The sequence below is a fragment of the Monopterus albus genome, unplaced genomic scaffold (genome assembly GCF_001952655.1).
Source record: "Monopterus albus unplaced genomic scaffold, M_albus_1.0 scaffold93.1, whole genome shotgun sequence".
Taxonomy (NCBI): domain Eukaryota; kingdom Metazoa; phylum Chordata; class Actinopteri; order Synbranchiformes; family Synbranchidae; genus Monopterus; species Monopterus albus.
Window position 1 is genome coordinate 354,433 of NW_018127973.1, and position 27,984 is coordinate 382,416.

The 27,984-nt window shown below is 40.8% G+C and overlaps 1 protein-coding gene and 1 long non-coding RNA gene across 7 annotated transcripts in view; both read left to right on the forward strand.

Annotated features, from left to right (window-relative positions):
- Positions 1–27,984, forward strand: part of ptprub (protein tyrosine phosphatase receptor type Ub) — a 163,496-nt gene that overhangs the window by 64,248 nt on the left and 71,264 nt on the right. For all 6 annotated transcript variants that reach the window (XM_020608395.1, XM_020608389.1, XM_020608390.1 and 3 more), the window contains one exon: positions 23,101–23,372. In XM_020608395.1, the coding sequence (XP_020464051.1) occupies positions 23,101–23,372 (272 nt within the window). The remainder of the gene's footprint in view (positions 1–23,100; positions 23,373–27,984) is intronic.
- Positions 6,784–8,037, forward strand: LOC109964849 (uncharacterized). Its single transcript, XR_002275556.1, has 4 exons — positions 6,784–6,946; positions 7,539–7,646; positions 7,795–7,847; positions 7,941–8,037. It is a non-coding gene; the product is annotated as an uncharacterized LOC109964849 (long non-coding RNA).

A 27,984-nucleotide genomic window follows, 5' to 3' on the forward strand; every position in this document is an offset into this window, starting at 1 on the left:
TTCTCCTAGCTGCCCCTCCCCAGCCTCCAGATTTTCCTGGACTTCCCCATTGCCCCCAGCCACCTGACTCTGCCCACCTGCACACCTGCTTTTCATTTCCTCCCACTTCCCATATCAGGGGTACATTTCAAATTCCCTTAATTGCACCCATGGTGCAATTAATGGCGTCTTCTCCTATTTCCTGCCTACCTAAGACACAAAGATGGAAGTAAAATATGCGAGGATCAAGGAAGCATCTGTCACTCCATAGAGGTTTTCCTCTCATGTCTCCTCCTGGCAGCCTCCTTGCTGCTCTGAACAACAAGGGAATTGAGATGTCCTTCTAGTGGACCAGAAGGACTTCCAGGTCAAGTGAGGATTGAGCAGCAAGGAATGATCAGTAAATGGAAATGGGATGCACCCCAGTTGTTGGTCAAAGGACCTCTGCCAGATCATCTACTGTGCTTTTTCCATTCACACTCACTGGACCTTTATGTTTCAGAGCCTTCGCCTGTTTGGAGCTTCTGTCCAGTTTTAGGATTTTGCCATTTGTTCCCTTTGGACTGTTTTTTGTTGCCTTGGCCCAGATTGCTTGCCTTTTTTTGACATCTGCTTGTTTTGATTTTGCCCCCTGTTGTCCCTGCCTGTCTTTGTTTGTTTGGATGGTCTCTGGGTTTGTCTGTGCTTGCATTGGAGTCCAGTTTTTGTGGCATCTGTTTGCCTCTTTGTGTATGCCATGCACTTGGGACTTATCTGCCATCTTCTAATACTAAATGTGAGGCAAAGATGAATTAATTTAAAGTCCAGTCCTGTCCTGTACATCATAATGTAAGTATTTTAATAGTTGACTTCTTACTTGCCCCAAGGAGGGAATAGCATGAGTTATGACTTCTTTCTTTTACAAAAGCCCATAGCAAAAGAACATTTCAATATTTGTTTGGAATTTTAAATGATTAGAATTATTTTGTCTCTTTCATTAAACCAAAAACCGCAGTTTTTATGGCCACTGTGATCCCTGGCCTCATGTATCTGATATAAAAAAAGTTCCACACTCTACAGATTTTACATTTGGAAAAAAAGAGCACTGGTGTTGCATTAAGTCAGTGTCACTGTGTCCTATCCTGCCGTCTGGTATTGTCTTCTTTTAGTTGCTGCTCTCTTTTGCAATTATGCCTTTATTCAAGTTGCACAAAATAAATGTACCTCTTTCAAAGTCAGAAACCACTGCAAAATGATTTTACAAAGGTAGTGTAGGTGGTTGCAGTGGAATATTATAAAGGTGAAGATTTAAGGTAAACAGTTTCCTACCTGGAATAACTCTAAGCTTAAACTATTTGCATATCATCTATACCTAATGGTATACAGTCAGACAGCACTCTGACTGGCTTAATAAAACCAGAAAACTGCCATAGTTGAACTTTTTTTTGTAAAATGTGTAATTCCTTTTATACCTAAAAGACCCATCTTCTGTCTGTGTCTCATGGCGGCTCCATTTGACCACTTAACCTAATGTCCACCCTGCAAAAGAGCTAAAACAAAGCAGTGGAGCGAATAATCGATCAGGGACCTTTGGATGAATGCGGTGTCCAGTTTCATCACACAGCTAAGTTGATAAATGAACCAGCCTCTCAGATCCTCCTGTCTGAAAGCACTTTTAAAATTATGTAATAGAGACTTTTACTTAATTGAAAAGAAAAAAAGTTCTTCATCACTGTGATAATTCAGCCCGTTATGACATATTTTGACAGGCTGTTCTTGACATGTAGACCCTGCTTTTCATCTTTATCCTCTCCTCCAAACACAGAACAGAAGAATTAGATGAGGAAGGCTTGCCTTACATGGGGATTCATCATTGGTGAGGGGAGCACGATACTATGTCTGAGAAGATTATATGCGTGAGAAACAAAGGAGGCCCTCTAACAATGGACATGCTGCAGATAGAACATTTTTCCTGCTCTGACTGTAAATGTCAAGCTACACCAAGAGTTTGGGAATAAAGCGGATAGAGGTTAGAACAGTTTCTGAAATGAGAAATATTCTTTTTGAAGAGTGCCTTGTGTGCTTTTATGGCAGCTGTAGGATTACTACATTCAATTCCTCTTTCTCAGTCCTAGTCATTACTGTTTTTACTACCTCCATCAAATCTGTTCAGTAACTCCCACCTTTAGAAGTATTGACTGCAATTATACAGCATGAATGGCATAAAACAGCGACTGTCTTTTTTGATCATGATCAAAATGTGACTGCGGATACCTGTGCTAGTCGCAGCTTGAAGCCTCACAGTTGCTGTGAGGAAAAAAAAAAAGTAGCATAACAAAAAAACAATAGGGACGCCGGCAAGGTGGCTCGATTATGGCATCATGGGCGCTGCTTTCTCTGTGTTGTTTGTAATTGTGGTGAAGAGCATGTCCCTCTGAGGAACACTCCCAGGTTGTTACAGCTAATGACTGCTGGGGGTTCTCCACTCAGAGCTGTCTGTCAGCATTTGCTTACATATTAATATCAGATGACTGGAATGAGGACGATGTCATGTGCTGGGGCCACACAAAAGCAATGCGTGTGTGAATAATCTTGGCACAGGCACACACTGTCATGCATGCATACAGTCTGCTGGCTTGTGTTTAGTGCATACAGAAACTGATTGATGGAAGGAAATGTGAGGCAGTCATGCTTGATGAATCAACTGCTTTTCCTTCATGTCAATTCATGTGACTTTTGAGGCAATAACTATAAACTGAAATCAGGAAGCTCTGCATCAGTTTTATTGTGACAGTACAATTATGAAGTTCCATCTCCCACCGCTTTGTCGGCTGCTTCCTTGTCACCTTGCTGGAGGCCATGCTCTCTGAAGGGAGCAATAGAAAAAGCCATAATCATAACTTCAGTGGAAAGTTGTTCTTTTATACGATTTGCTTTTTTCATTGCAGAGAAAACAGGGAATTTTCAAAATCCAACTTGTGGGAAACATAACGTTTCAAAGTCTTTCTCATGAACACGACTTCTGCAGGGAGGAGATGCCACTCCTGTCATCTTCTGATGCGTTCCTCTTTGAGGTGGCAGGAACAGTCTGTGATACGCAGCTGGATGCCCCTTACAACGGCTGCAAAACATTCCCACAGACAGCTGTGGGATTTGCACATCGCTTAACCCAATTTATCTGGGGTTCCTTGGGAACAGAGTCATCATCGCTGCCCAGGATCACATGCACCTATTTTACACCCACAGACACAGACTTTCACACATTTCCATTTCAAACTTCAAGCTGTCTTCAAGCTGCATATTTGCATCTGCATCTCTACTCTTGCAGAGCTTTATCTCTCACTCATTTGCTCACTCTCTGCTGCCTCAAAATAATTCATCCCTTCCTAACCCTATGGGTTTTATTTCACACATAGTTGTAGCATGATATTGAGAATGAGGTGGCATGGCAGTTCAGTTCCTGAGCTCCGGTTTGTGCATTATAAATGCCCATACTCACACAGACAGGCCGGAACAGACTCGGAGTGCTAGACGAAGATCTCTGCTCTCTGGAGAGGCGAGCTGTCTGCGGCAGGGCTGAAGCAGCCAAACATCCCAACCTGTGTTCATTGCTGTAGGCATGTATGCCTCTGAGTGTGAGGGTGTCTCAAATATCTGCTAGTATGTCAAGACACTCCATCTACAGTACACTACACTATGTACTGAAACTATCTACACAGTTCATCTTCAGGTGCTCTGCAGTCAGACAATCGCTCACTTCACTTTTTCTCTCTCTTCTCACAATCCTGTCCTCTTTTACTCTGTTCCAAGCAAAGTTCTTTAAAACACACTGAGCCAAACTTGCTGCAGAGTACAGCTAACCAATTAGAGAGTAATCTAACAATGCACAACAGTTTCTGCAATGTGCTGGCCTATCTTTTTTTAATTGAATTAGGAGAATAACAAAATCAAGCAGATATTTCTTCCACATTTCTCTGAGCTTGATTACAGAAAGCACAGACTGTTAAAAATTCCAGCAGCTGGGTCAGAGTAGTGCTATCTCCTGCTACGATTAGAGGACGAGATAACCAAGATTAATTAGCCAAACATCCCGACAATTAATTAGGAAGCCAGGCTAGACTAATCCTGTTTCCACGGGCTTTAGCGGGTCGAACCTTCTTACACTACCAAGCAGCAGACGAACACTTCAGAGAATATGGAGAGGCTTAAATCAGCTCCCACATATAAATGTGCATTGGTACTGTATAATTACTGTGTCTGTTGCATGTGTGTGTGAATGTGTGTTATAATCATGTCCTGCAGGCAGATATTATTATATGTATGTGGATGAACACATAGGTCTTGATGTTTACAGTAGCAAAGTGCCACCTCCATCTAAAGTCTTAAGCATGAAGGTTTAGCCCACTCCTTAGTTCAAAGGCTCATCTCTAATGCTGCTGGCTTTCAGGTCACTCCTTCTTCTTCTTTTTTTTAATCTTCCTTTTGGCTTTGCTCGACTTCATCTCATGAGACCTCGCGCCCTGAGAGGCTCAGCGGGTCGCAGCACAACACAGAAATGTACAGTCTGCTCTCTTTGTTCCAGGCGCTCTTGGCATTTGGTCTCGTAAGACCTCTGGCTCTCTAAATGCAACACACACCATCAACCAGATGGCTGAGAAGCTTTGTTTTGGTTACCAGTAAGCCATGTACTTTGGGACTGGTGCTATTTTTCGATCAAAAGTCCGTCAAAAGCCGAGCAGAAATTAGTAGTAGGATCACTGACAACGCAGTTGGTGAGCTAAGATTTTTAGTCTGTGGTCATATTTTGATGAAGAGCGGGAACTGATGGATTGTGTCACGACTATGTCGTTGTGTAGTCATAGTTAATTATGCATTCAGTTGAAGTAAAATGATACCTGAGCATATGGCACAAAACCCTTGAGGAAATATGAATCTGCTGTCATTCTGACTCACCAAAGTTGATGGGCAAATCACAGACACTTGACTTAATTGCTGCCTCACTGAACTCACCAAAAATAACCACAGCAAGGTTTTAAAGCACTGGTTTCTACATGACACAAGTGGGCATACTGTATTCTCAGCACTGAATCTTTGTATACTAATTTGCAAATTGAAGTGACTCATGTTGTGTCTCTCACCGTAACAATCAAAGAGAGATCAGACTCAGCCACACAGAACTATTCTCCCTCAGCCATCTTTGTTTAAATGTAATCATTTGTTCAGTGTTAGACTCTACTTCTCTAGTGGAGTGAGTTAAATACACATTTTGAGTAAACTGCTGTCCATCCCCCTAAATGTCTTCCTCAACTGCAGTCGAAAGATGGAAGATTAGATTTATACACACAAGGTTAAAACAATCAAAGTGATGTCCACATAACATTTGCAGAAATATTGCCACAAGATATTACTGTGAAATACTGTGACTTCAATACAATCAGCGTACTACCTAATGTATAGTAGACTGTTTGACCAATGTTCTTGAGAAGTCCTGGAAATGTCCAGGCTGGCTGACAAAATGTGACCAGAGAATACAGCTCTGGTCCACAGTGGGCTGGGGTTGTGCTGTGCAAGCTCCAGTTGTGAGTAAGGGTCATGGTGTGAAAGTAAAGAGGAACACTGTATGTGTGTACATGTACTGAAAATAGTGCATGCCCTATAAGGATAACTAGAGGTTAAAAGAAAGTTTTCAGGGGTTTTTGCATTAATAGGAACCTATCGAAACGTGTCATGCCGAGTAACGCTCGTCACGGGTTCTGTGTTTGTCCCACTACACTCGACCCACTTTGGAGGGGCCTTCTTGGAGCTAAATTTCAGCACCCCTCAGGAGGTAATACTAAAATCAAGTACCAGGAACACAAGGAGGGGTGCACGTGCACAGAGCAGTCGCAGGCTAAATGTCTTTAAAGCCACTTCTACGAGACTCGCTTTGCTTCTCTCACTTTCTCCTATGGCTTTCTGCTTTTCATAGACTAGTACTGTGCCCATGGCGAACAGTCGGCTCTGTTGGCCTAGTTAGATACCACTAATAAATATAAATAAGAATGTTTTAATGCAAACATACAGTATGTTGCAGGGGCTACTATAATCATACTGGTGGGATTGTATGCATCAAAGGGTTAAATCGAGGATTTATGAAGTGCTTTACAGGAAATTTCAAAATACTGAGATATATACTGTGTATCATGATTTAGCCTAACGAATATCATGAATATCAGCCCTAGTTCAAACCTGTGAAACTAAGGTGGCTTAGGTTATTTATGAGCACTGTACGTCTTTGTACAGAGCTAGTGGATCCTTCAGTTTCTGTCCATCTGGCTGTATTGTTTATTGCAGTCATGCTGGCTGGTGAGCGCAGCCTAGATGTACAGCCGAGGCAGAAATAGGGCCCTGAGCTCATGGGAGCTCCTTTAGGCTCGGGTTTGGCAGAGCTTTTCTCTCACACACCCTCTGAAAGCGAACACAGCAGTCTCCATGCTTGCCTAATGGCCATGCTGCTGCTCTTCAGAGTTTGGCAGTTGACAGTTTCTGATCCATTTTAAGCAAAGGTGCAGATAAAAGCCCTGGCAGACAACGAGGAGAAGCAGAGTCTGAGTTGTCTATCAAGAAAAGGGGGAAAGGGTTTTGTCTGCTTTGATTTATTGATTATTTTTACAATGAGCTTTTTTTTTTTTTTTTTTTTTCCATATTTTGAAATGGAAAAATATGGACACATTTTCCAGTTCAATATTTTCAAGCATAAGATGAAATTAGTGGCTCAAACATTTCCAAAGCTAAAATTTACTCGATGGTTAAGAAGGCCCTTAAGTGATGTGATGTATAAAATAATACGTCACTGATAAAAGCCCACAGTGGCTCATTATTTGACCAGCACTTAGCCTTGAACAGACAGAACTGGGCCTTTTGTCACAAACGTCTTCTAATGGCGCCGAGGTGGGACTAAACTGATGGGAAATAGGTTAACTTCAGACTCTTCTGAGCAGGGTGACAGGTAATATTACAAAAATTAGATTTTTTTTTTTAGCTAACGTGGTTTAGGACAGGTTTAAGTCCGTTTCTTACCTCCCGCTGGTTACTATCCAAATTGTACACATATGCTTGCCAGCTAGCAAACCCTACTGTAGTTGGCTAGCTATTGTGTTGTTTGCGGCGTTGTTTTAGGTGTGTCCTGTAGTGTCACTGTAGAATTATCTAACACTAACATGATTAATTTAGGCGGGTAACTTTGTGTATGTGTCACCGGCGGCCGAAAAAGCTGGAACTACATGGCCAGAAGTGTGCAGACACCCAAACATATCCATTTGTGACAGCTGAACACCTCATTCCAATGCTAAATAATAGACCATATTCCCGACACGCATTTTGATTAGTCATAGCAGGAAAAGCACGGTGTAAATGATAACTGCATTCCATTTAGCTGAGCTGTTTCAGGGTCCATGCTAGGACCACACTGTTCTAAAATATCACAGTATGCTAAAGCCCCGGACCAGAAGTACACAGAGTTAATTTAAACAGGGTGTTCGCATACTGTAGTGTAATAATATAACAATCATGTGCAGTGAGATGAATGTGTTTGTTTGCAGGACTTAAAATGGACTGGTTCCACTGTAACAAGTGCTTCATGAAGACTGGGTCGGCGTTTGTTGTATCCAGCTGTGGCCACATCTGCTGTGAGGCATGCATTAAATCTAGTAAGACAGTAATATTCTATTTTGTTTACACGCTAAGATAATAGGTTTCTCCATTTTTTTTTAACAATAATTATTTTACATCATTGCTCAAATAAGACAGGGGTCAGGCTACATACACTACACCTCTTATGATTGTCTCTTCCCTCAGAGCAGTGCAGCATATGTGGGGCCAGCTGCAGTTATCTGCCCATCACTGATAAGGTTGGTATGGTTGACATATTCACTGTAGGTTACTGTCAGATGCCACCAACAGATGATGACCCAATATATTATCCACACAAATTTCTATTTTAGATGAAGCCACAGGAAAAGGTTTTTTTCAAAGATCCTGTGAAGCTCATCCAGTCACAGATGGAGCACATATCACAGGTTTGTCTCCTCTGTGCAGCGTGCACCCAAGCTCCCTCACCTGTCCTTTTTAATCATTATTCTAATCTGTTATTAAAGAGTTTTTCCAAGATTTTTGAAAATTGTGACAACAGAGAAACCGGTCTATAATTTGTGAAGTTGTGCTTATCACCACATTTATACAGTGGAATAACCTTTGCTATTTTCATATTATTGGGGAACTGCCCAAGTCGAAACGACATGTTAAAAACATGGGTTAATGGTTTACATATCCCCTCAATTGCCCATTTAACCATTGTCATGGTGATACCACTATTTCCTCATGGCTTGCTGACAACAGAAATCACAACTTCAGAATTCTGATAGGACAAGAAAATGCAATATATTCATGTACAGAAGTGATTGTCCTCCTTAGGCCATTTACAGTAGAAGGACACACTGTATCATCAAAATGCAGATTAGATAAATAGCTGCTTATTTCACCATGCATTTAATGTGTGTCCAACCTAGCAGCACCAAGCAGTATCAGTCCAGTTTGAGAGGCTAGCACCATGCTGAAGGACAAATATCCCAGTATTGGACCCTGCCAAGCCCTTCATCTGTGACCAGCTCTAATGAATTTTCTGAAGGTGCACAGATAGAAGAGAAAGAAATCGCAGATAAGACTGCAAAACAGAATTTAATCTTGGAAGGGGAATATTAAAACAAAACGGGACGAAAAGCAGAAGGGCAATAAATTACATGCAGCAAAGGGAGTAAAAAGTAAGAGAGTTATGAGGAATATCAAGATCAAATGTGTTTTCCCTGTGTCTCTTTTAATCACCCCTCCTGCATGTAGTGTGCATAGTTGTGTGCTGTATCTAAGCCAGTGAGAGCTGGGCTCTGCTGCCTTACTACCTTTCTGACTTTCTCTTTTTTTCCTGAAGGTTTTTCTTCCTCTCTCCTAGTGTCGTCAGGACGAGGATGTCACACCACAGACAGGCACCACAAAGAGAGCTAGAAAAAAAAATCAGTCTGTTCTCAGACAGCAGAGGTAGTAATCGATAGGTTAAACAAAAACCGAGGAAGAAAAGCACACTTTCTGCCAATCTTTGGAAAACAGACACCACTTTCATGCTGAAAAAAGTGTGTCTGACCTGGCTCAGCTTTTCTATTGTATACAAATGTGAAGCACCATGTTTGACTTCTATACTCGTTTTTTTAACCTATGATAGCAAATTTAGCATCTGTTGTTTTAAACATGGTCGTATAATCAGCCATCACAGTTTCCATTATGTTGCCACACAACCATCTAGACACACAGCAGGTGTTTGTTTTCAAACAACAGGCATTTCTCATCAAGTGACAAGCACCGTCACTGAGCAGTGCTTATGGAACGTTCATTTGCATTAAAATGTCTGAGAATACAACCATATGAATCTTGAATTCCTCCCTCTTTGCATACGCAGGAACATATTTTCTAAAACCGTCCATTAGTTAACTGTGGCTCAGTGGTTTGTGCAGTCATTTCACAATAAAAGTTCAAATCTGAGCATTTTCTGTCTCGAGTGTGCATGCAATGTTGGGTATGAGCAGTAACTAAAACTTAATATGTCTTTTTCACAGCAGTCATTTTGTCATGTGCAGGAAAAGCACACTTGTAATTAATTACTTTTAATGGCTGCCCTCTATTTAATTAAGCTACTTTCAAAGGCACCGGTATGGTGCCGTCTGGCTCACTACCATGTTTTAGCTTTATTTACTCAAGTTTTATATAGCCCTGATATATTTGCCTGCACCCCTGTGTTGATATTTCTGTACCTGACAAGGAGCCAGTTCGATGTCAAATGTTACTTTTTCATGAGATAAAGATTTTAAAGGCAACCTTCAGCAGTGTTGCAGGTCCTGGGAGCCGACATCACATTTACAGATTTGGACCCAAAACTTGGATAAGAAATGTAGGTGTGTGTGTGGGTGGGTGGGGGGGTAGGTGTGTGTGTGTGTGTGTGTGTGTGTGTGTGTGTGTGTGTGTGCGTGTGTATATTATACTGTATAATACTGCTGTGACTCAGGAGGTAGAGTGGGTCGTTTCGTAACCGGAGGATTATTGGTTCGATTCCCAGCTTGTCCAGTCAACATGTCGAAGTGTCCTTGAGCAAGACACTGAACCCCCAGTTGCTCCCGGTAATGACACCGGTTTGTGAGTGCAAATGGGTGAATGGCCAAGTAGTGTGAAAGTGCTTTGAGTGTGCTACAATGCATAGAAAAGCACTATACAAGACCATTTACCATTTTACTGTATATACTGTACTTGTGGGGATGGAACACTGGGAGCACACTGCTTTGTGGGGACCGGAGGCTGGGCTCCAGCTCTAATTTGTCGAATTTTACAAAAATGGTGGGGTGTAAAGCTAAAGCAAGTGTTGGCTATGGTTAAGTGTTAGAGTAAGGGTTAAGGATAGGCAAGTGTCAGTTCTGGTTAAGGTTTGGGGGAATCTCCTAGAAATGAATGTAGATCTGTGTATGAACCCTGTAAGTGACGACTGCCAGGATGTGTGTGTATGTGCGTCTTGTACACTAATTGCATTCAGCCTAATATAAAGGAGGAGGACAAAATTTAGTTTGTGGAGCTCAGAGCAATGAAAAGTGTCAACATGTGCTTTAAGGTGCAGTGTCCTCATTACTTAGGAAAGTCCAAACAATACACAGGTCAACAGGACTACTACTTCAGCAGAAAGTAATTTCAGTTAAAATTTTGTGGAAATTCAGTTGAAATATATCCTGTATTTGGATGGAAACCTGACTAGTGAGCCAGGGTGCACAGTACCAGGACTCTGAAACTGAAGCAGTGAAACTGAGTTCAGCCACCGTTATTTTATTATTTACAACTGTGGTGGAAATTGCTTTATAACATGTATAAATCAAGTGTATTAATTTGAAAGATGCTTCTAATGTTTGATATTGGTTAAGCTATTGTTTAAACACCTATCACACAGAGAGAAGTGTGTAGAGAAGTGTTTACATTTTTGTGTTGACTGTGTGCTCCTGTGTTGTGTTGCTGTCTGGTGCCCAGATGTCAGGATATGGCAGAGGCTGTGCAGGGCGCAGTGTTCTTCACAAAGGGACATCCCGTTTTGTCTGCAGCACATTCTTAGATAGTGAAATTATAAATAGGGAGTGCGCAAGCCAGACTTTGCTTTTTGCCTGCAGAGACCTTTCTATACGAGTCCTTTCATGAAAGCTTTATCATTAAACACCACAAAGGACACATCTTGTGTTTTTGTCTTTATTATTTTAATATTACCACGAAACAGCTGTGCTGTTTATACTGTAACATGCCAAAATGTCTTTCATTAAACAGGCCCGTCTAACATCCCCCTGCCTGATTATGCTGGAATTGATCTGCTGTCATCCTGCTTGAAATGTGTCTTTTTTTAAAGAAAGAAACTCAGGTTTTTTTTTAAGTTTCTTGATTTGTTCACCGAAAAACTAATGTCCCATGGAGCAATCAGTTGGATATTTGTTCTGATCTGGATCATCATCTCAATCCAAAAAATTTTTACAGGACTATTCACCATGTTGAGCATTGGAAACGCTGTTGACTGTATGTGAGAGCCACCTTGTGGTGAACGTGAGCAGCTGTGCTGCTGAGCACTTGGTGTTAGGACGAGTATAGCCGGAGGCACGTTGAGTAAAAAACACTAAAGTGGACTTCCATGCAGTCAAATGGTGAGTTGTGTGCATCTATAAAGAACTATAACTAGACTTTTATTTCAGTCTGCATGGGACATTTATTTAGCTATTTAGCCCATTTTGCTAATTGCTCACGTCTGTTGTCTGTTTTTCTTAAATAATTTTCAAACTAATAATGATATCAATGTGATTCAAAATGCTAAGGTTAGGTTTTCATGGTCAAGGAATCTTGTTATCAGGATCAAGTTATGGGAATACTGCTTTCAGGTCAGATGGGATTATGGGAAATCCGAGCTGCCTTGGCGGAGGTTTGCACTTTCTGGGTGCTCTCTAGTTTTTAATGATTTTGCATTAATCTTTTACATCTTTAGAAATCCCTGAGAAAATATCTACAGCTTTCATGGTAGAGGCCAAGGTCAGGGCTACAGTAGCTGTCACAATGATGAGTGGTTCTCACTGAGATAAAACGTCTGCCCACCAAACGGGGGGGATTGACAGTTAATCACAAGCACATTACACCTCTGGGATGGGCAGAACTGCAGCCTCCTGCCTTTGGCTCCAGCCTGCCTGTCATTATGATGACTCCGCGACCTATCAGTGGCTGCCTCACATTTATCTATCGGCACAAGATTGTGGCCTGGTCTTGGGCTGAGCTTGGCACCTGTCCATCTGTCAGTCTGTACAGTCCTCCTACAATGCAGTGGACACAATCTGTCTTTACCATGCTGCCGCGTGGCAATACTATCATCCACACCATTCATTCAGTCAGAACAACTAAATAAATGTTACACAATGTTGGCAGATGTGGCTGTGTGCTCCTACAATATGAATTTGCAGAGCCAGAAAGATGTGTTGTCACTGCTGGAGCATTGTAACTATGTTAACAGCCACCAGGGGAAAAGCTGGCAGAGTTTATTGGGACTTAAGTGCTTTGGGAGGGATAGTGTGGGTGGACAACATTGCTGATGGCACTGCTGGTGAAGGCTCTTTCAAACAAGCCCAATAATTACTAAAAAGCATGCTGAAGGCCATTTAAACTGCATCTGCTGACACCACTGTGACACAAGTTTTAAGATCAGGTGTATATGCTGTAAGTGTGTGCAGACTGTGTTACTGTGGAGAGCGGTGGAGGGAAAACCAGCAGTTTGTATATAGGGTTGTTTTGCTTGAATGGCTTATTATTCTGATTTATCGCTGTTGACTCTAATACCCAGGGATACAGTGTGCCTAGAGCCATACAATTAAATCACTACAATGCTGACTTTGAGTGGAGCTTTAGAAACTACAAATATCTTTCAAGTACATAGAGTGTGACAGTTATGTTTTTTATTAATACAAAATTCTTAAACGAGTCAGCATTTGCCAACTGCCATTCATTTCCTCTCTTGACTAGCTCATTACCTTCATGTCAAGACCGATGACCAAACCATGGTGTATGTTATTAGGCGGGTGCACCCTCTCTATCCCTGAAGCCTCTCAGTTAACCACACGGGCATGTTGCCAAGTTGACATGTTAATGGGATCAGTCATTGATAACAAGGGGTTAATGAAAATCTAATCTGAAAACTAGCCTTGGTTAGTCGGTGGTTTGCCTTCTGCTCTGGGGGTTGCAAACACAAAGCTGCTCTGTTTCCACTCTCTGTCCAGTGAGGAAAAATTCTGTCTCAGGTCTTATTAGCTGGTATGATTTGCAGTGCCCTCCTACAGCAGTGTAGCATTAATTAAATTATTCATTCATTCACTTAGCCATTTATTCACTGATTCATGTTCTCTCTAAGCCTTTTTAGTGCTTTGTGAGCTAGAAATGGTCACAAAATACATCATTAAAACACTTTAACAAGTTTACTTTCCATTGCAGCAATGTTAAATATACTGTAGGTTCTCAGTTAGAAGGGGCATACAGAAAATTAATTAATGAAGCCCCATTAATTCATTCTATTTGATCTTCCTCCTGGGGTGTCGAGAAGCAGGATAAGGATAAGGCCAAAATAATGTTTTACGTATCTCAGCAGAGGTCAGATGAATTTCTGTACAGATCATTAAGGCTGTTCTCATTCAACAGTTGCTGAGATACAGAAAATCTTGTTTTGCATATAGCTGCACTGTCTTGCTTGGAGGAGTTTACTCTGCCCAAGCAGTAAGGCTCAGGGGACCATCTAAATGGGATGAGGACCTGGATACTGCAGTGAAACTAAATGGGCAGACTTTACAGAGGAATGTGTGAACGCCCTGTAGGCATTAAATGTAGGACAGTAACCATGTCTGTATTGTCTCAGGCCATAATGTTGGAGAGGTGCAGCTGAGTTACATTTGAACATACTGTATATTGTGCTCAGCAGTAAATCTAACATGTATATAATTAGATGTGATGCAAGTGTTCATGTATATGAAGACATTTCAGATTGCATATTATTTCCTTTTTTGCATGAACAGAGTCTCTGAGCTTGGAGTAATCTGTGAGGACAAATAGCCACAAGATTGTTTTTGTGTATGTGTGATGGCATATAACCTTTATGAAAGCTGGATTTTTTAAGCCAAGAATTTACTGAACTCCTTAACTACAAGCTGTGTCTTCAGACACTCTTAAGCCTAACAGGCTTATCATTACTGTATCTATTTAATTGATATATTATACTTATCTAATGGAGAAGAAAATACCTTATCTATTGATCATGATGGATGAAGATACAAAAACCCTGTGAGCTCACAGTGAAGCATGGCATGTATCAATATTGTATTTGCAGTTATGGAAGTTCTTGGCTAATTCTGCTACAGGGAGAAGGCCTTTCACAGCTTTATGATTTGTTCTCTGAGGCCGATGACTGGATGACTGGCTGACTGGCTGATAAAGTGCTGCCGAGTGCCTGGGGGCAAGGTTTATGGATTTTTGTCTTTTCTCAGATTCATGGCCTCCAGTACACTCCAAAGGAAGGCAGTTCACCAGTCTGTCGTATCCCAGCCGTTCGTCAATGGCTGAGTCAACGAACGTGACTCAGGGTGCATCACATTCCCTTGTAGTAGATTAGTACAGCTGCAAATAAGAACAGTATTTGCATGTGATTCGTGTCATGCAAAAAACCACTTGAGTAATAAACATGAACATCAAAATGCTATCTTCATTATCTGTCCGGATCTCAATTACAAACACTTCAGGTTTGATTATCATTGAGCTCATTTATGACGCCATCTTCAATATGCTAACTGCAATTTCTTGCTGGCCTCGGGGGCCTTATGACATGTTCATTCTGCAGAACAACAGTGTGGGCCTGCACTTTGACCAGGCTGCTAATAGTGATGCACGGTTCGTCGGTGAGATAGACAAAATTAATCGGGATCTAGTTTGTCTGTCTATGATAGGGGTCTTAACCTGACCACATGGCTGATTACATCCCTGACCAACCTTTTGAGCCCCAGGGGTGGTCTAATCTTCATTGTCATGTGTACACACACTGTCACAGAGCACACTGGGCAACACGAGGCTGCTATGTTTAAGAGGATGCTGCAGATGGCAAGCGCAGGGAAACTTCAAAAGGAGATGGAAATTAAATATATGTAGTTCAGCTTTTTGCATTACAATCAATCAAATGAAGAAAAATGTTTATCCAAGTCATATTTTTTTGGGACTGTGAGATGTACTCAGTTTAAACAAATGATACCAGTGTACATGTGTATGTCATACATAATATTGTCCGTACTGCAAATCACTCCTTGGAATGAACAGCAAAACTGCTGTTTCATTCCATCAGGTTGATGTGCTCGGTTTTGAGGGAATCTTATCAAATTGAACAATATTTATTATATTCATTTGCACTTCTGGTAGTTGAGTCACTTATTTCACTCATATGGTCACTATGTCAGTGAGTATGTGAAGGAATTTCTTTTGGTTTTTGTTTTCTGGACAACACCTCTGTCTGTCAGATGATCAGCCGGTGAGACAGTCTTTGCTAATCCTGAGTGATTTCTGCACTGGGTTGGCTTGGAATTAGAAATAAGTAGTTACAAAGACTGATTTGTCCTTATTCGGGCTTGGATATGGTTTAGTCGACAGCATGGCCCAAGGATAGGCAATCCCGGTTCTCGAGGGCTGCTGCCATTCTTGACACCAATTCACTTTGTCTCTCCTCACTCCACCTTCATTTAAGATGGCATCTTCCAGCTTCTCATTGACTGAACACACCTGATTCAGGTCATCAGCAGTGGGTAGGGCAGGGATAGTTGGAAAACAAGCAGGGCAGCAGCACTCAAGGACCGGGGTTGCCTACCCCTGGCATGGACGGCCAGCCATGCATCATGTGGCCTTGAGAGTGTGTAGGACTACAATGGGTGCTTTTTACTGATTAGCACACTTTAAAACATTGAGGAGGAAGTAATCAGCAGACTCACTCGGTGTAATATTTAGAAGGTAAGTTGACTTAAAGTACTTTGGAGGCTTCCTCTAAGGAATAAGGCAGTTAAAATTATAGTGCACGTAGTATGTGAGCAGCAGTTTTTGGGTGAGGTGAAGAAGCAGCTGTGTGGACTCTGTGACTGTGTCTGGCATCACATTTAATATTTATTGCAGTATATTTACTGTCTTACATTTTATTTGAGTGACTGGATTCTGAGTGTGAATTTCATGCTCTATATGGTGCCCTCAGAAATCATCACAATGCTATGTACACTAATTTTACTACACTACCTAAAATGCTATAATGCAGTGCTAATTGCAGATGTGTGGTTGTCGATGATGCAAAATGACGGTGATTCAGTGTCAATAGAGTAAGTCATTGCTCACTAAAGAGCAAACTACTGGGTATCTATTGTAGAGTGCAGTCATTGAGTTATGAGTTATTTTGGACACAGCCCAAAATAATGTGGTTGTTTTCCAGAAGATGTGATGATTGGCAGTTATCATCCGTACCTGTTATTTTTTCTTCATCTCTACAGTCACAGAATGGCTGCAAACCTTTTTGGAGTTCTAATGCATTAAGACAGACCCACAAAAAAGCATGTATCTTCTTTCCTTTTTTTTCTCATGGGTCTACTTATTCACTTTTCTCCTGGGCAAATCTGCCAGTTGATCCTGAACTGCCTAGAGGACAATTGAAAAGGTCAATGCAAGCACACCGTTGAGAAAATGTACTCCTCCCGCCCCAACCCCGCCGTCCTCTTCTCTCCTTGGAAAGCAGACAACAACACTTGCTGACGTGGCCTTATCTTTCTCAAATGCTGGAAGGCACAGGCTGCTTCGACAATAGCGCCACTTGTATTTCATTTATTTCCTGCTTGACAGTCAGTTCTGAGCGGGTCCCCGACTCTCTCTTCATTTCTACCCTGTGCACACCAGGCTGTCCCCAGAGGCATGGGTAATGGTCTACTAGCCCTTTACTTGAGGCAATAAAGACCTGCAGAGAACCCAGTCACAGTTCCTGCTTAGAAATGAGAGGATAAGATATAGTGAAGAGCAGAAATTGAGGATGATGAGTTGTTAAAGAGTGTAGACAAGAAAAAGCACTGAAAAAAGGTTAAGAATGCCCCGTGGCACCATACAGCCTAATTCAGTACTTTCCTTCCTGCCACCTTTTGGTCTGATTTTGCATTTTAAATCAAGGCTTTGGAGAAAAGCGAAGTCATAAAGTGAGGACAAGACTGGAGATGACTAAGAATGCTTTTAAGTCCTCCAAATAGATAAGATTGTTTCATTATTAACATTTAGAAAATGAATGACAGAGGAGATGTCGCTTGAAATCAATCTTTGGTCCGAGTAAAATACCACAGCCAGAGGGACGGAATGTTTCAAAGAACAGGAAATGTCAATACACACTGTAAACTGCTTTGAATATTTCAAAGTTGTGGGAAAGAGAGAAGCTGTTGGATCACAGCAGCAATAATGAAAAATGATACGGGAGAGAAGGACAGAGGTGGAGCTGTGAATGACAGAAGGAGTGGGGGGATGAAAATGAGATTAAGTTCCACACTTCAGGTGGCGTGTCTGCCTTGGGAGTGGAGGACCTGTCAGTCAGTCCTTCGTGTCATTATGCAAAGGCAGCTGCACCAGACCAGGCTCCTGTACAGCAAACTCTGATGTTTTCCCTTGTCTAACATTATCTTGTGAGGAGGCGTTTGAGGAGGTGGGTAATCTATTGCAGTAAATGTCAAATTTTAATTTGGAAAACATTTAATGAGCCATTTATATTTGATTTACTATATGTGAGGTTCTTGGACTGCATATAGACACCCGAGATGTGAGTGCAGGTAATGTTTGCTGCTTTTGTGACACTCTTGAATTATTTGTTCCTCTGCAAAATTAATGGATGTGGAACCTGCACTAGCTGATTTTTTTTTAATTCCTTTTTGCCACTTGGGTGCAGTTGAAACAAGCTGTGGACACAGCACACACTTATGAATATACAGTCAAATTCTTTGACATTTTGGAAAATAACACTTATTCTCTTGCTGAAATGAAGCTCCAACCAGCAGCCGGTTAGGTTAGCTTAAAGACTGGGAACTAGCCCGCTAGGCTGGCTCCATCCAACACTTAGCAGAGGTAATAAAATGTAAAATATTCTAATCAAAGCCAGACTAGACAGATCAACATCAATCAGCGTGTTCAGCTGCTCTCAGTTCCTCAGGCAGACTGTTCTAACAGCTCATTGCATAAAAACTAAAAGCTGCCTTGCCAAAAGTTTTGTCATGCACTTTGGAACAACTAAAAGACTTGTGCCTGGGGACCTGAGAGGCTGTCCTGGTTCATACACTGGAAGCATTCGGTCGGTGCTTTAACAGCCAGTAAAAGAATTTTAAAATGAATACAGATGTGTGTGACACTGCTGTCAAATAAATGAGAATGATTCAGTGTCAAGCGAGTAAGTTATTGCTCCCTAAAGACTAAACTATTACTGAACGTTGTGTGAAATCATTAAGTTATGAGTTATTTTGGACATGGTCCAAAATAATGTTTGTGTTTCACAGAAGTTGTGATGATCAGCATTTATCATGTGTTTGTACACCTGTTGTTACAGTCACAGAATGACTGAGAGGCTTTCTGGAGTTCTGACTCATTAAGACAAATCGACTTGTGTCATACACAAAGTGTACATCATCTTTCCTCTGTTTTTCTCATGTGTCAACTTCTCTCCTGGGCATATGTGACAGTTGATCCTGAGCTGCCTGGAAGACAGTTCGCAAGGTCACAAAGTTATGGGCCAAGAAAACAAAACAATGAGCTGAAAAAGGCTAGGTCACAAAGTTATGGGCCAACAAAACAAAACAATGAGCTGAAAAAGGCTAAAAAGGGGAACTAGAGTCGGGTGACGATTCGCTCGGGGTTCATTATTTGAGTGCATGCATGTGGTTATTTAATCTTTTGTTTATATGAAGATGATGTAAAATGAATTATAAATGAGCAGGAATTATTTTCAGGCATTTGCTGGACTGTCAGAATAAATGATGTAAAAGAAAAAACATCATTTGAAAATTGAATCTAAAGAAAGTATTGACAGTGAAAACACCCGTAATGCTTTGGCAAAATGCTTTGACAAAATCGCTGTTGTGTTTTATAGTGGAAACTGCTGCTTTGCTTTCTGAGTGTAAAGTCAGCCTACTGCTTCCTAGTAGGAGCCCTGTCATTGCGTGCCATTGCTGTAACTGGATTAAGTCTGTGTGATGTCTTATTATTGTGTTGTCTCTGTATGAGTTCTTCCATTAGGAAGGAAACTTGTCCATCCTCTCAATGGGTTTCCTTATATCAAAGCCACAATCCATGTTATTTTCGCCAGGCTTGCCTCGAATTATCCATTTGTTCAAGCAAAACACACCAAAGAATCTGAAGAACTCTATTGTCAGTGATGGGTAATAAACACATTAACGTCTGGCGTTAGCGACAAGTCGCTGTGATTGCAGTTTCTTCTACTGAAATTGTTTGTCTGTATGAACAATTTCATTTTTTTTTTTTTTTTTTACATTTGTGAGGTGTTTTTTCTCTGAGTGAGACCAAACGTCCAGGAAAAACAACACTAATGCACCTTTTAGGCCAATGGCCAGAGCTTTCTCTAATTTTGCACTCTGTTTTTTTAATTTACTTATTTATTTGTGCTGAAGGTTATTGCAAACAAGGATAAGTAAACAGCTGGGGGACATCAGACCCTCAGAGAGTGAGTCTGAAATCCCACATGACCTTCTTAGAATAGAGCACAGGGCAGATTGAAAGAGCCTGAGCATCAAGGCTGATGTGCTGAGAGTGGCCAGGGCTCAGACTAACAGTAATGGCACAGCAAGCAGCATCAAGGTCGCTTCTAAAACCCTAACACAGCCATTGATGCCATTATATTCAGACCTCTGGCCCCTATAGTTTCATGTGTGTTTGAGATTACTTGAACTCTGGCTTTTTCAGAGGAACAAAGGTGTGCTGAATGGGTCCAGCAGAGAAAGGCTCAGCACATGTATACACAGAAGGAGAACTGTTAGAAAAATAATTCTTTAGCCTTTTGTTCTGCTTTAATGTTGTTTTCACTCTTTTACCCCCCTTTAATGTCGTAGCTCACCACAGATACAGTACTGTCACCTACAGCCTGTGACTACAGTGGGTTGTACTCTGGCAGTGCTCCATGTGAATTATGGTGTGCTGGATCACTCATAATCTTGTTATGGGCATTCTTTTGCCCTTGGGAGGTGCATCAATGGATGAATGGAACGTTATCAGATTTCACTGCGCTTTGGAATATAATTCATGAAAGGCGCTGTCCTATGTGTCGGGTGGGACATACATCATAGCACCAAACACTACAGTTTGATCTCATGACTTTTAATTTATTTTCTAGTGTATATCTAAAATGAAAACATGAAAAAAAGAAAATATCAAAAGGAAGACTATTAAAGAAATATGATGTCTGTGGTAGAATTGATTTGTGCAAAAGGTATCAGTCAAATCAACGTTGTTGACTGCGGAAGCAAGACTTGAAATGAAAAGTAATGTCCATATCAGTTGGGCTGCTGTGGATGATCTCACAATATATCAGGATAACTACATTATTATTATTGCACAGAATGTGTCCAGGACCTCAATTTAATTTGTCATAATGTTTAATTCATGGACATTTTCATGCTTCAAATGCACTTACATACCTGATTAAATATATGCCCTCACCTGTCTTTGATTTGAATCTCAAAGGAGACTAAAGGGCAGCAGTGTGTGTTCTGATGTGACATTATATTATCTTGCAGAGTCAACAGAAAGGTGTTAATCATGTCTATATATAAAACAAGGGATACAGATCCAGAATATAGCCAGCTGTGAGGACAGCATGGCTGTAGCTTCCCCTGACTGTGCTATTTTATGAGCCCTCTGTGGGGCTGGGTGGGTGCAGGGGAAGAGGAGGTGTACTCTGAAATATCTAATTAAGCAAAGCAAAACCAGAGTACTGAGATCCCCAGTCCAAGACCAGACAAAGATCAGACTCTAGCTTCCAGTTAATGACCAACCCTACTTCTCTATGGTCCTGAGATGAACTGTCTTTATACTGTAAACTCATTACGTATATAAAACATCAGCCTGTGAATTGATTTGTTTTGTGTTTTCTCAGAAGCTGGGTGGCGCTGGTGGAGAACCAGATGACTCCATCAGGTGTCTTAGTGTATTAAGAGAGAGACAAAAGCTACTTTTCTTCTGTGCTCACAACTTTTAGCACTCATGCTTGTACAGTGAGTTGTGTAGAGGGTGTGAGGACATTTAGGGGTCTACTGTGTGTTCTTTAGTCAGGTATGTGTCCCACTTTAGAGGTTCAGAGAGTGTAGGATGTAAAGAATTCTTTCATGTCTGGCAATTCAACATTCACAGTCTATTACATCTGAGTGGAGAATAAATGTCTTCAGGACACCTGGCGCCAAGGCTGTGACTGTCTGGTCTCCCAGGCTAATTTCTGACCGAGAACAGAAAGACCTTGGAGTCCAAAGACAACAGTCTTGATTATGTGAGTACACAGGAAGGTCTCTCAACATTGTTGTGCTAATCACGTTAGCGGGCACAGACTCAAAGCAGGACAGATGCTAGGCAAAGGGCAATGGGGTTATGTTATCCTGATTAGAGGAGGCTTTGGGGGGTTTTGTGAATCTTGTTTCCTACCTTAGCGTCACCTTGCAGAGGGAAAACTGCCATTGGTTATTACTCTCACTCAGTCTGGCAGCTTTTTCTTCCATCTCTCCTGTATTCGCAGGAACTGGTGCCCTAACCAGCACAGACTGAGTCTTCTTTTATTCAACAGGCACATTTCTTTTCCTGTTATCAACCTACACACAGAGTTTCTGGAGAATACCTTAATTTTTCTTCCAATGGATTCACCCTACTAAAAGCGGTTAAAAGCAGATTTATGCCTTTGTGGCATATTTGCCTTGGTTCACTGTGAGTCTGCTTAACACAGATCCCTCAGTGGCTTGAATGTAACCCTGCACCAATTGCCTACAAATCTAGAAACTTTTGAAAAAACTGCTATAGGTACAGACAGGTGACAAATTAAAGGAAAACACCACTACATGTCACCAGAACAGCTTCAGTGCTCTTTGATTCTCTAAGTCTCTGGACTCAGGAGGGGTGAACACCATTCTTCCTAAAGACACTCCCTCAGTTGGTTGTTTTGATAATGGTTTGGGAGACGCTGTCTAACACATCGGTCCAAACCCTCCATAGCTGTTCAGCTGGGTTGAGATCTGGTGAATGTGAACGCCATAGCATATGATTCACTTCATTTTCATCAAACCATTCAGTGACCCCTTGTGCCCTATGGACTGTCATCCTGGGAGAGACCACTCAGACCCATCAGCACAGAAATGTTTCATCACAGGATAAAGGAGATCATTCAGAACAACCCTGTTCTCATTTGCAGCGATCTAAAGGAACAAATGGACCCACCCACACCAGCATTCATTATGTTTCTCCACTCATTTATTCAGGTTTTTCCTTCAATTTATCACTCATCTATCTATTCACAATATACAGTAAAGACCAGTGGAAATAAATGAATATTTTTAAGGTATGCACATTCTGTCTTTTTTACTATATTGATCATTGTGCATTTTATTTTATATTCAATCACATCTTCTGTCATTCAAGCTTAACCTAAGAAAAGATTTTGGGATTTCTCTTGGCTTAATAATATATTGAGCATCATCTCCTGATACAGCTCTTTGATACATAAATCTTCTACCTGATACTCAATGCACACTTGTTTTCCTTTAAATGCTCTCATTTTTAGAGAAGGTCATAGTCATATTCATAGATTGGCTTCTAAACCAATTGTACTGACTTTTAAAACTTTTAATATTTGGCATTTTGAACATGAGTTGTTTCCTGAAGTTTTTCCTGGATTGCAGCAAATAAAATGAAATCAAACACCTTAATGATAAACTGTTGTGGTGACCAGTAAAGTTGGAATAACTGATGCTTTTTTTCTGCTCCTTTCAGGATCCTACATGTTGGTGAACTCCTCTCAGCATGCCGTGGGTCATCGTGCTCAGCTGCTGCTGCAGACGTTGAGTGAAAATGACACACACTGCGTCCAGTTCAGTTACTTCCTTTACAGTCGCGATGGCCACAGTCCTGGGGCCTTGCAGGCATACGTGCGAGTCAACGGCGGTCCGCTCGGCAATCCGGTGTGGAACACATCGGGGACTCATGGCAAGCAGTGGCACCAGGTTGAACTGGCTGTCAGCACCTTTTGGCCTAATGAATACCAGGTATGAAGTTTGTCATTCTCAGCCTGAGCATTCTCCCTCTTTCATGAGATGATGTAACTGATGTGTCTTTTTAAATCTCCATCAAGCTTTTAGTGTGTCAACTCTGATTTTATGATGTTAATGAAACCAGATGCTCGTCTGACACGTAGAATGGAACAGACAAGAGAGGCTTCGTTTTTATGATGAAGCTCTGCAGACCCACTGATCGACATCTTGTACAGCTCAAAAATGTTACACAGTAACGCTTTGTTGATCACCGCTCATTTTTGCCTGGAGGTGAATCTAGTGTTAATTACTTCCATTTGCAGTTTAATTAGCATTGATTCCCATGTGAATGTGGCCAGTGTAAAGCGCGCAAGGGTCCTGATTAGATCTCGTGTGGGCATGTGTGCTAGAGCTTTCACCCACTGAGGCCGATGGACTGAATACTCAGCTGATTCTGACCATTTTTATTTCAGTAGACGGACATTGACTAGCATGTACTGTGGGTGCCTTGTGCTGTGGTAGGGGTTACAGTCAGGTGAACATGAGCAATATTCATCTCATAATCCAATTTCTTTTGCCAGCAACTCTGCAGAGATGTCAAAAAGCAATTAAGTTGTGTAGTGTGCATTTTATTAAGAGCTGTCGATCCCCCCAACTAAAATTAGGCCCTGTAATCTTACCTTCACCGTGTAAATATTAGTCTTTTGTACACACAGTAGACTAGATATAGCATCACATGATTTGCAAACAAGATAAACTAAGGTAAAATAGAGATAGACAGTAAAATATACACAGAAATTTTAGGTAAAGTCTTGGTGCTGTGGTCCACTCAAAAGGACATATTGTATATTAAGTCTATAAAGGTTTTCCCTCAATAGAGAGAAATATTAAAAAATATATTATCTTACACTAAATGGGTATCTACTACTCTTGTGTACAACAGCTAGCACCCGAGTAGCATTTATTCAAGTAATGCACAATTTTGAGGTACCTGTACTTTACTTGAGTATTTTCATTTTCTGCTGCTTCATACTTTGACTTCACTACATTTCAGTGAAAACTATTATACTTTGTACTCACTACATTTATTTGTTAACTTTAACAAAACACAGTATAATCATAAGATTTATTGATCTTTGGTGTAAATTTTACAAGCAACTCGGCACTAATTCAAATTATAAGCATAAAAAGTAGTTAAACGTAAGAGAGCCAGACTAGTTATTTTCATTTGTTTTCCGTTCTTATGCTAAGCCAAGCTAATTGCTTACGGGCTCTTCATATCTCAGGTAGGCTACAGGCCTGACCATGGTACTTACATCCTCTAAGTCTCAACAAATCACCTCAACAAGGTGATTATCCTTATCCAAATGAGTCATTTATCCAGAATGTTGAAAACCTGTCTTCCTTTTGTCTCACATGCATTTAAGATGAAAATAGACAGTAAACCAAAGGAACATGTTTCAGGTTTTTGAGAAATATCTGGGGAAAACCCATTAAGTTACAGATGCCAGTGGACCTGGCTCTACAGACTCTGGGTCTTTTCATGTACTGTATTTTTGGCTGTTCTTTCAGTAGGTACAAATCAGTGTACAAGGGGACTGTGAGCTCTCCTAATCAGTGCGGCTGCCAGTCACATCTTGAGCTTTGCCCCTCAGAAACAGGCTAGTAAGGACTCATTATTTTTGTAAAACTGGGCTCATTAACTCAGTTTTACAAAAAAATAATGAGGTCCTCACTGTAGGATTCTCTTCTTTCTGTGGCATTTTCAATGTGTACTTTTACAGTATCTTTATCAATTATATGAAATAGCTGTTGCTCTTATGCTAAATGTTGAACAATGGGTTTCTTGCTAATGGACTCAGTAAGAGCTGAGCCGGTACATAAGTACAGATAAGTCCTGAATAAAATAATAACATGCATAATTCTGCTTTCTTTGCTCAAGTACTGTTGCCTGTCTGTGCTTGTCTGGTCTGTTCTCCACGTCCTCTCTCCTTTCTCAGCGGAGTTGTGTACTTTCATCTCTCACAGCCCTACAAGAATCCCAGTAAACAGTGATGGCTCATTGGTGAGTCAGAATTGTGCTGTGGCTGCCAGTGAGCAACTCCAGTTAGGAAAAGCAGGTTTATAATGGGCTTATGAGGAGGAGTGGATGATTCTGAAGACAGGACAAACTGTGCAAGAGAAAGAGATGGGTCTAACACGTAAATTAGTACTGACACTGCAGCCTTTTAATAGAACAGCTTAAACTGCTAATGGCCTAGCTTTATCTCATGTGGGGGACACAGTTAGAGAAAATGTATCTAATTGCACTATGGAAGGAATTAAAGCAGTGCCTTTCCTCTTTGCTTCTTTTCATATCTAACTTTAACCGAGCCAACCTTGTGCTGCTTCTCAGTGCAGAGAGCTAAACAAACCAGCCTCACAAAGTCACATATACCACATCTTACATCGCTAATCCCTCAGCAGTCAGCAACCTCGTCACGAAATGACACAGCATCTTGCAACTTGTCACTACCCAGAAAAAGCAGAAAAGGGTGACAGAGGAGGTGTAAGGTGGAATGTTTTCTTAAATAGCTTCTTAATGCTTGCTATTCTATTTTGTTAACCAACTGTGCAAAAAAAAAAAACCTCCCCCACACAGAAACTGGGAGAACAGTGGGAATCTTAAAGCCTGGTTTGCTTCACACAGTTCTCTTGATATGCACGTGAGACTTTTAGCTTTAAAACACATTAGCTGCTGCTTGTGTCACTTTAAGGGTTTTGATTATATCAGCTCCACAGCAACTCTAATACAATCACTTTGGATTTTAAGTGATATGCTGGCAGATTTACTCTTTTGAATCAGAGGGCAGAATATTCGTTTTTTATCATTATCTGTAAGTAAAATAAATCCCAGGGAAAATACATATCATTTTTTAAACAGTTTTCAAATCTTCAAGGTTTTTTTTCCCACTTTATTAGGTTTCAGGTCATATTAGAGTTCCCAGTTCCCTGGCTACAGCACAGGGATACAAAATGTCAGTGTAGCCTTTTGCACTGCGCAGATGCAGATGTGAGATTACTCTCAAGGTTTTTGCAGTTTTGGCTTTAATGAAATACCTTGTTTACAGCATTCACAGTCACAGTTAATGTGTTGAAAATGTCATTGTGAAATATAATTAAAAACAGTCAGAGCTGATAATCACCAAAACTAAAAGGATTAATACGCTCAAAACCAAAATCACTCTGATCTTATTTCATCACCTGCCTGATGATTTGAAAAATTATTTTCTTGGTTGAGTACTTTTAAGACTTTATTAATCATGCAGGGTGTCTTTCTCTCAACATGTCAATAAGTTCAGTTCTCTGATCAGGTTACCCTTTATATTAATGTTAGGGGCAACAAGCATTATATGCACATCACTTCCTCCTATCAGAGTTTTGAAATTGGAACTTGGAGTTCAATGGATGTTCGGGTGGAAATCATAAGAGATTAAGATCACCTTGAGATGTCTTGGTCAGAGATGTTGTGTGTGTGGTATACATTGCCATATTTCTCTCTGCTTCTTATTGGTAGAAGTGTTTGCAATACCTGGGAAAGCGTGTTATCAAATATTAAAGATGTTATCCAGCCCTCAAAGATTGCAAACTAGAGCCGGAGACATGTCCTCCTCCCCTCTTTAGCATCTCTCACTTTGTTCTCTCTTTTTCATCTCCTTCCAAATGTCAGTCTTCTTCAAATTCTTTTTTCTGTCTTGCAGGACTTTTTTCTTTTCCCACATGTTGTGTATATTATTCCCCCATTTTCTACTACATACTCCCCTTTGCAGGCCTTGTTGCTTTAAGGACACATGACAAGTTGAATGTACAGTGTGCAAGTTATTTCTTCATTGTAATTATTGCTTCTGATTGTACTGGTCCTGTGCCATCAAGACCTAAAAATAAGGGATGAGATCTGCAGTTCTTCTTCTGTGCATACATAGAGTAGTTAATCCAAAGATGATATGAGAGTTTAGCAGTCTGAGTTAGTCAAATCCAGTTGGTATCTTTAGTCTGTTAGCTTAGCAAGGACACACTCTCTAGGAAAACAAAATGAACAAACTTCACACAAAGAGATATTCACTTGCACCTGGCTAACACACTGTAGGCCGCACATAGGCCTCATCCACATAATGAAAAAGCTATTTTGTAAGCGTGAGAGCTGGATTTGGTTCCCTGTTTTCATAGTGTTGTCACTTTAAAAGATGTCTTCACTTCCACTATGGATAAAAGGCATGTATACAACAACCAAAAACTCTTAGTGAACATATGACATGTGACTATTGTTTTAAAGTATAGTTAGACATTTTGAGTGTATTTCCATTCTTCTAAGAAGATGCCTTAAGCATGGAGCTAGAGTCAGTACATGGACTTATACTGGCATAGCGCCTTTCTATGCATCTGTTCTTATTCTTTTCAGTAAGTGACCCATACCACCGAATAAAAGAAAAGGTAAAAATAGATTCAGTAAAACAGAATAAAACAAATTCATAAAAGTGTTATTAAAACTGCAAAGCCCATCCATCCATCCATCCATTTTCCTCCGCTTATCCGGGACCAGGTCGCGGGGGCAGCAGTCTAAGCAAAGATGCCCAGACTTCCCTCTCTC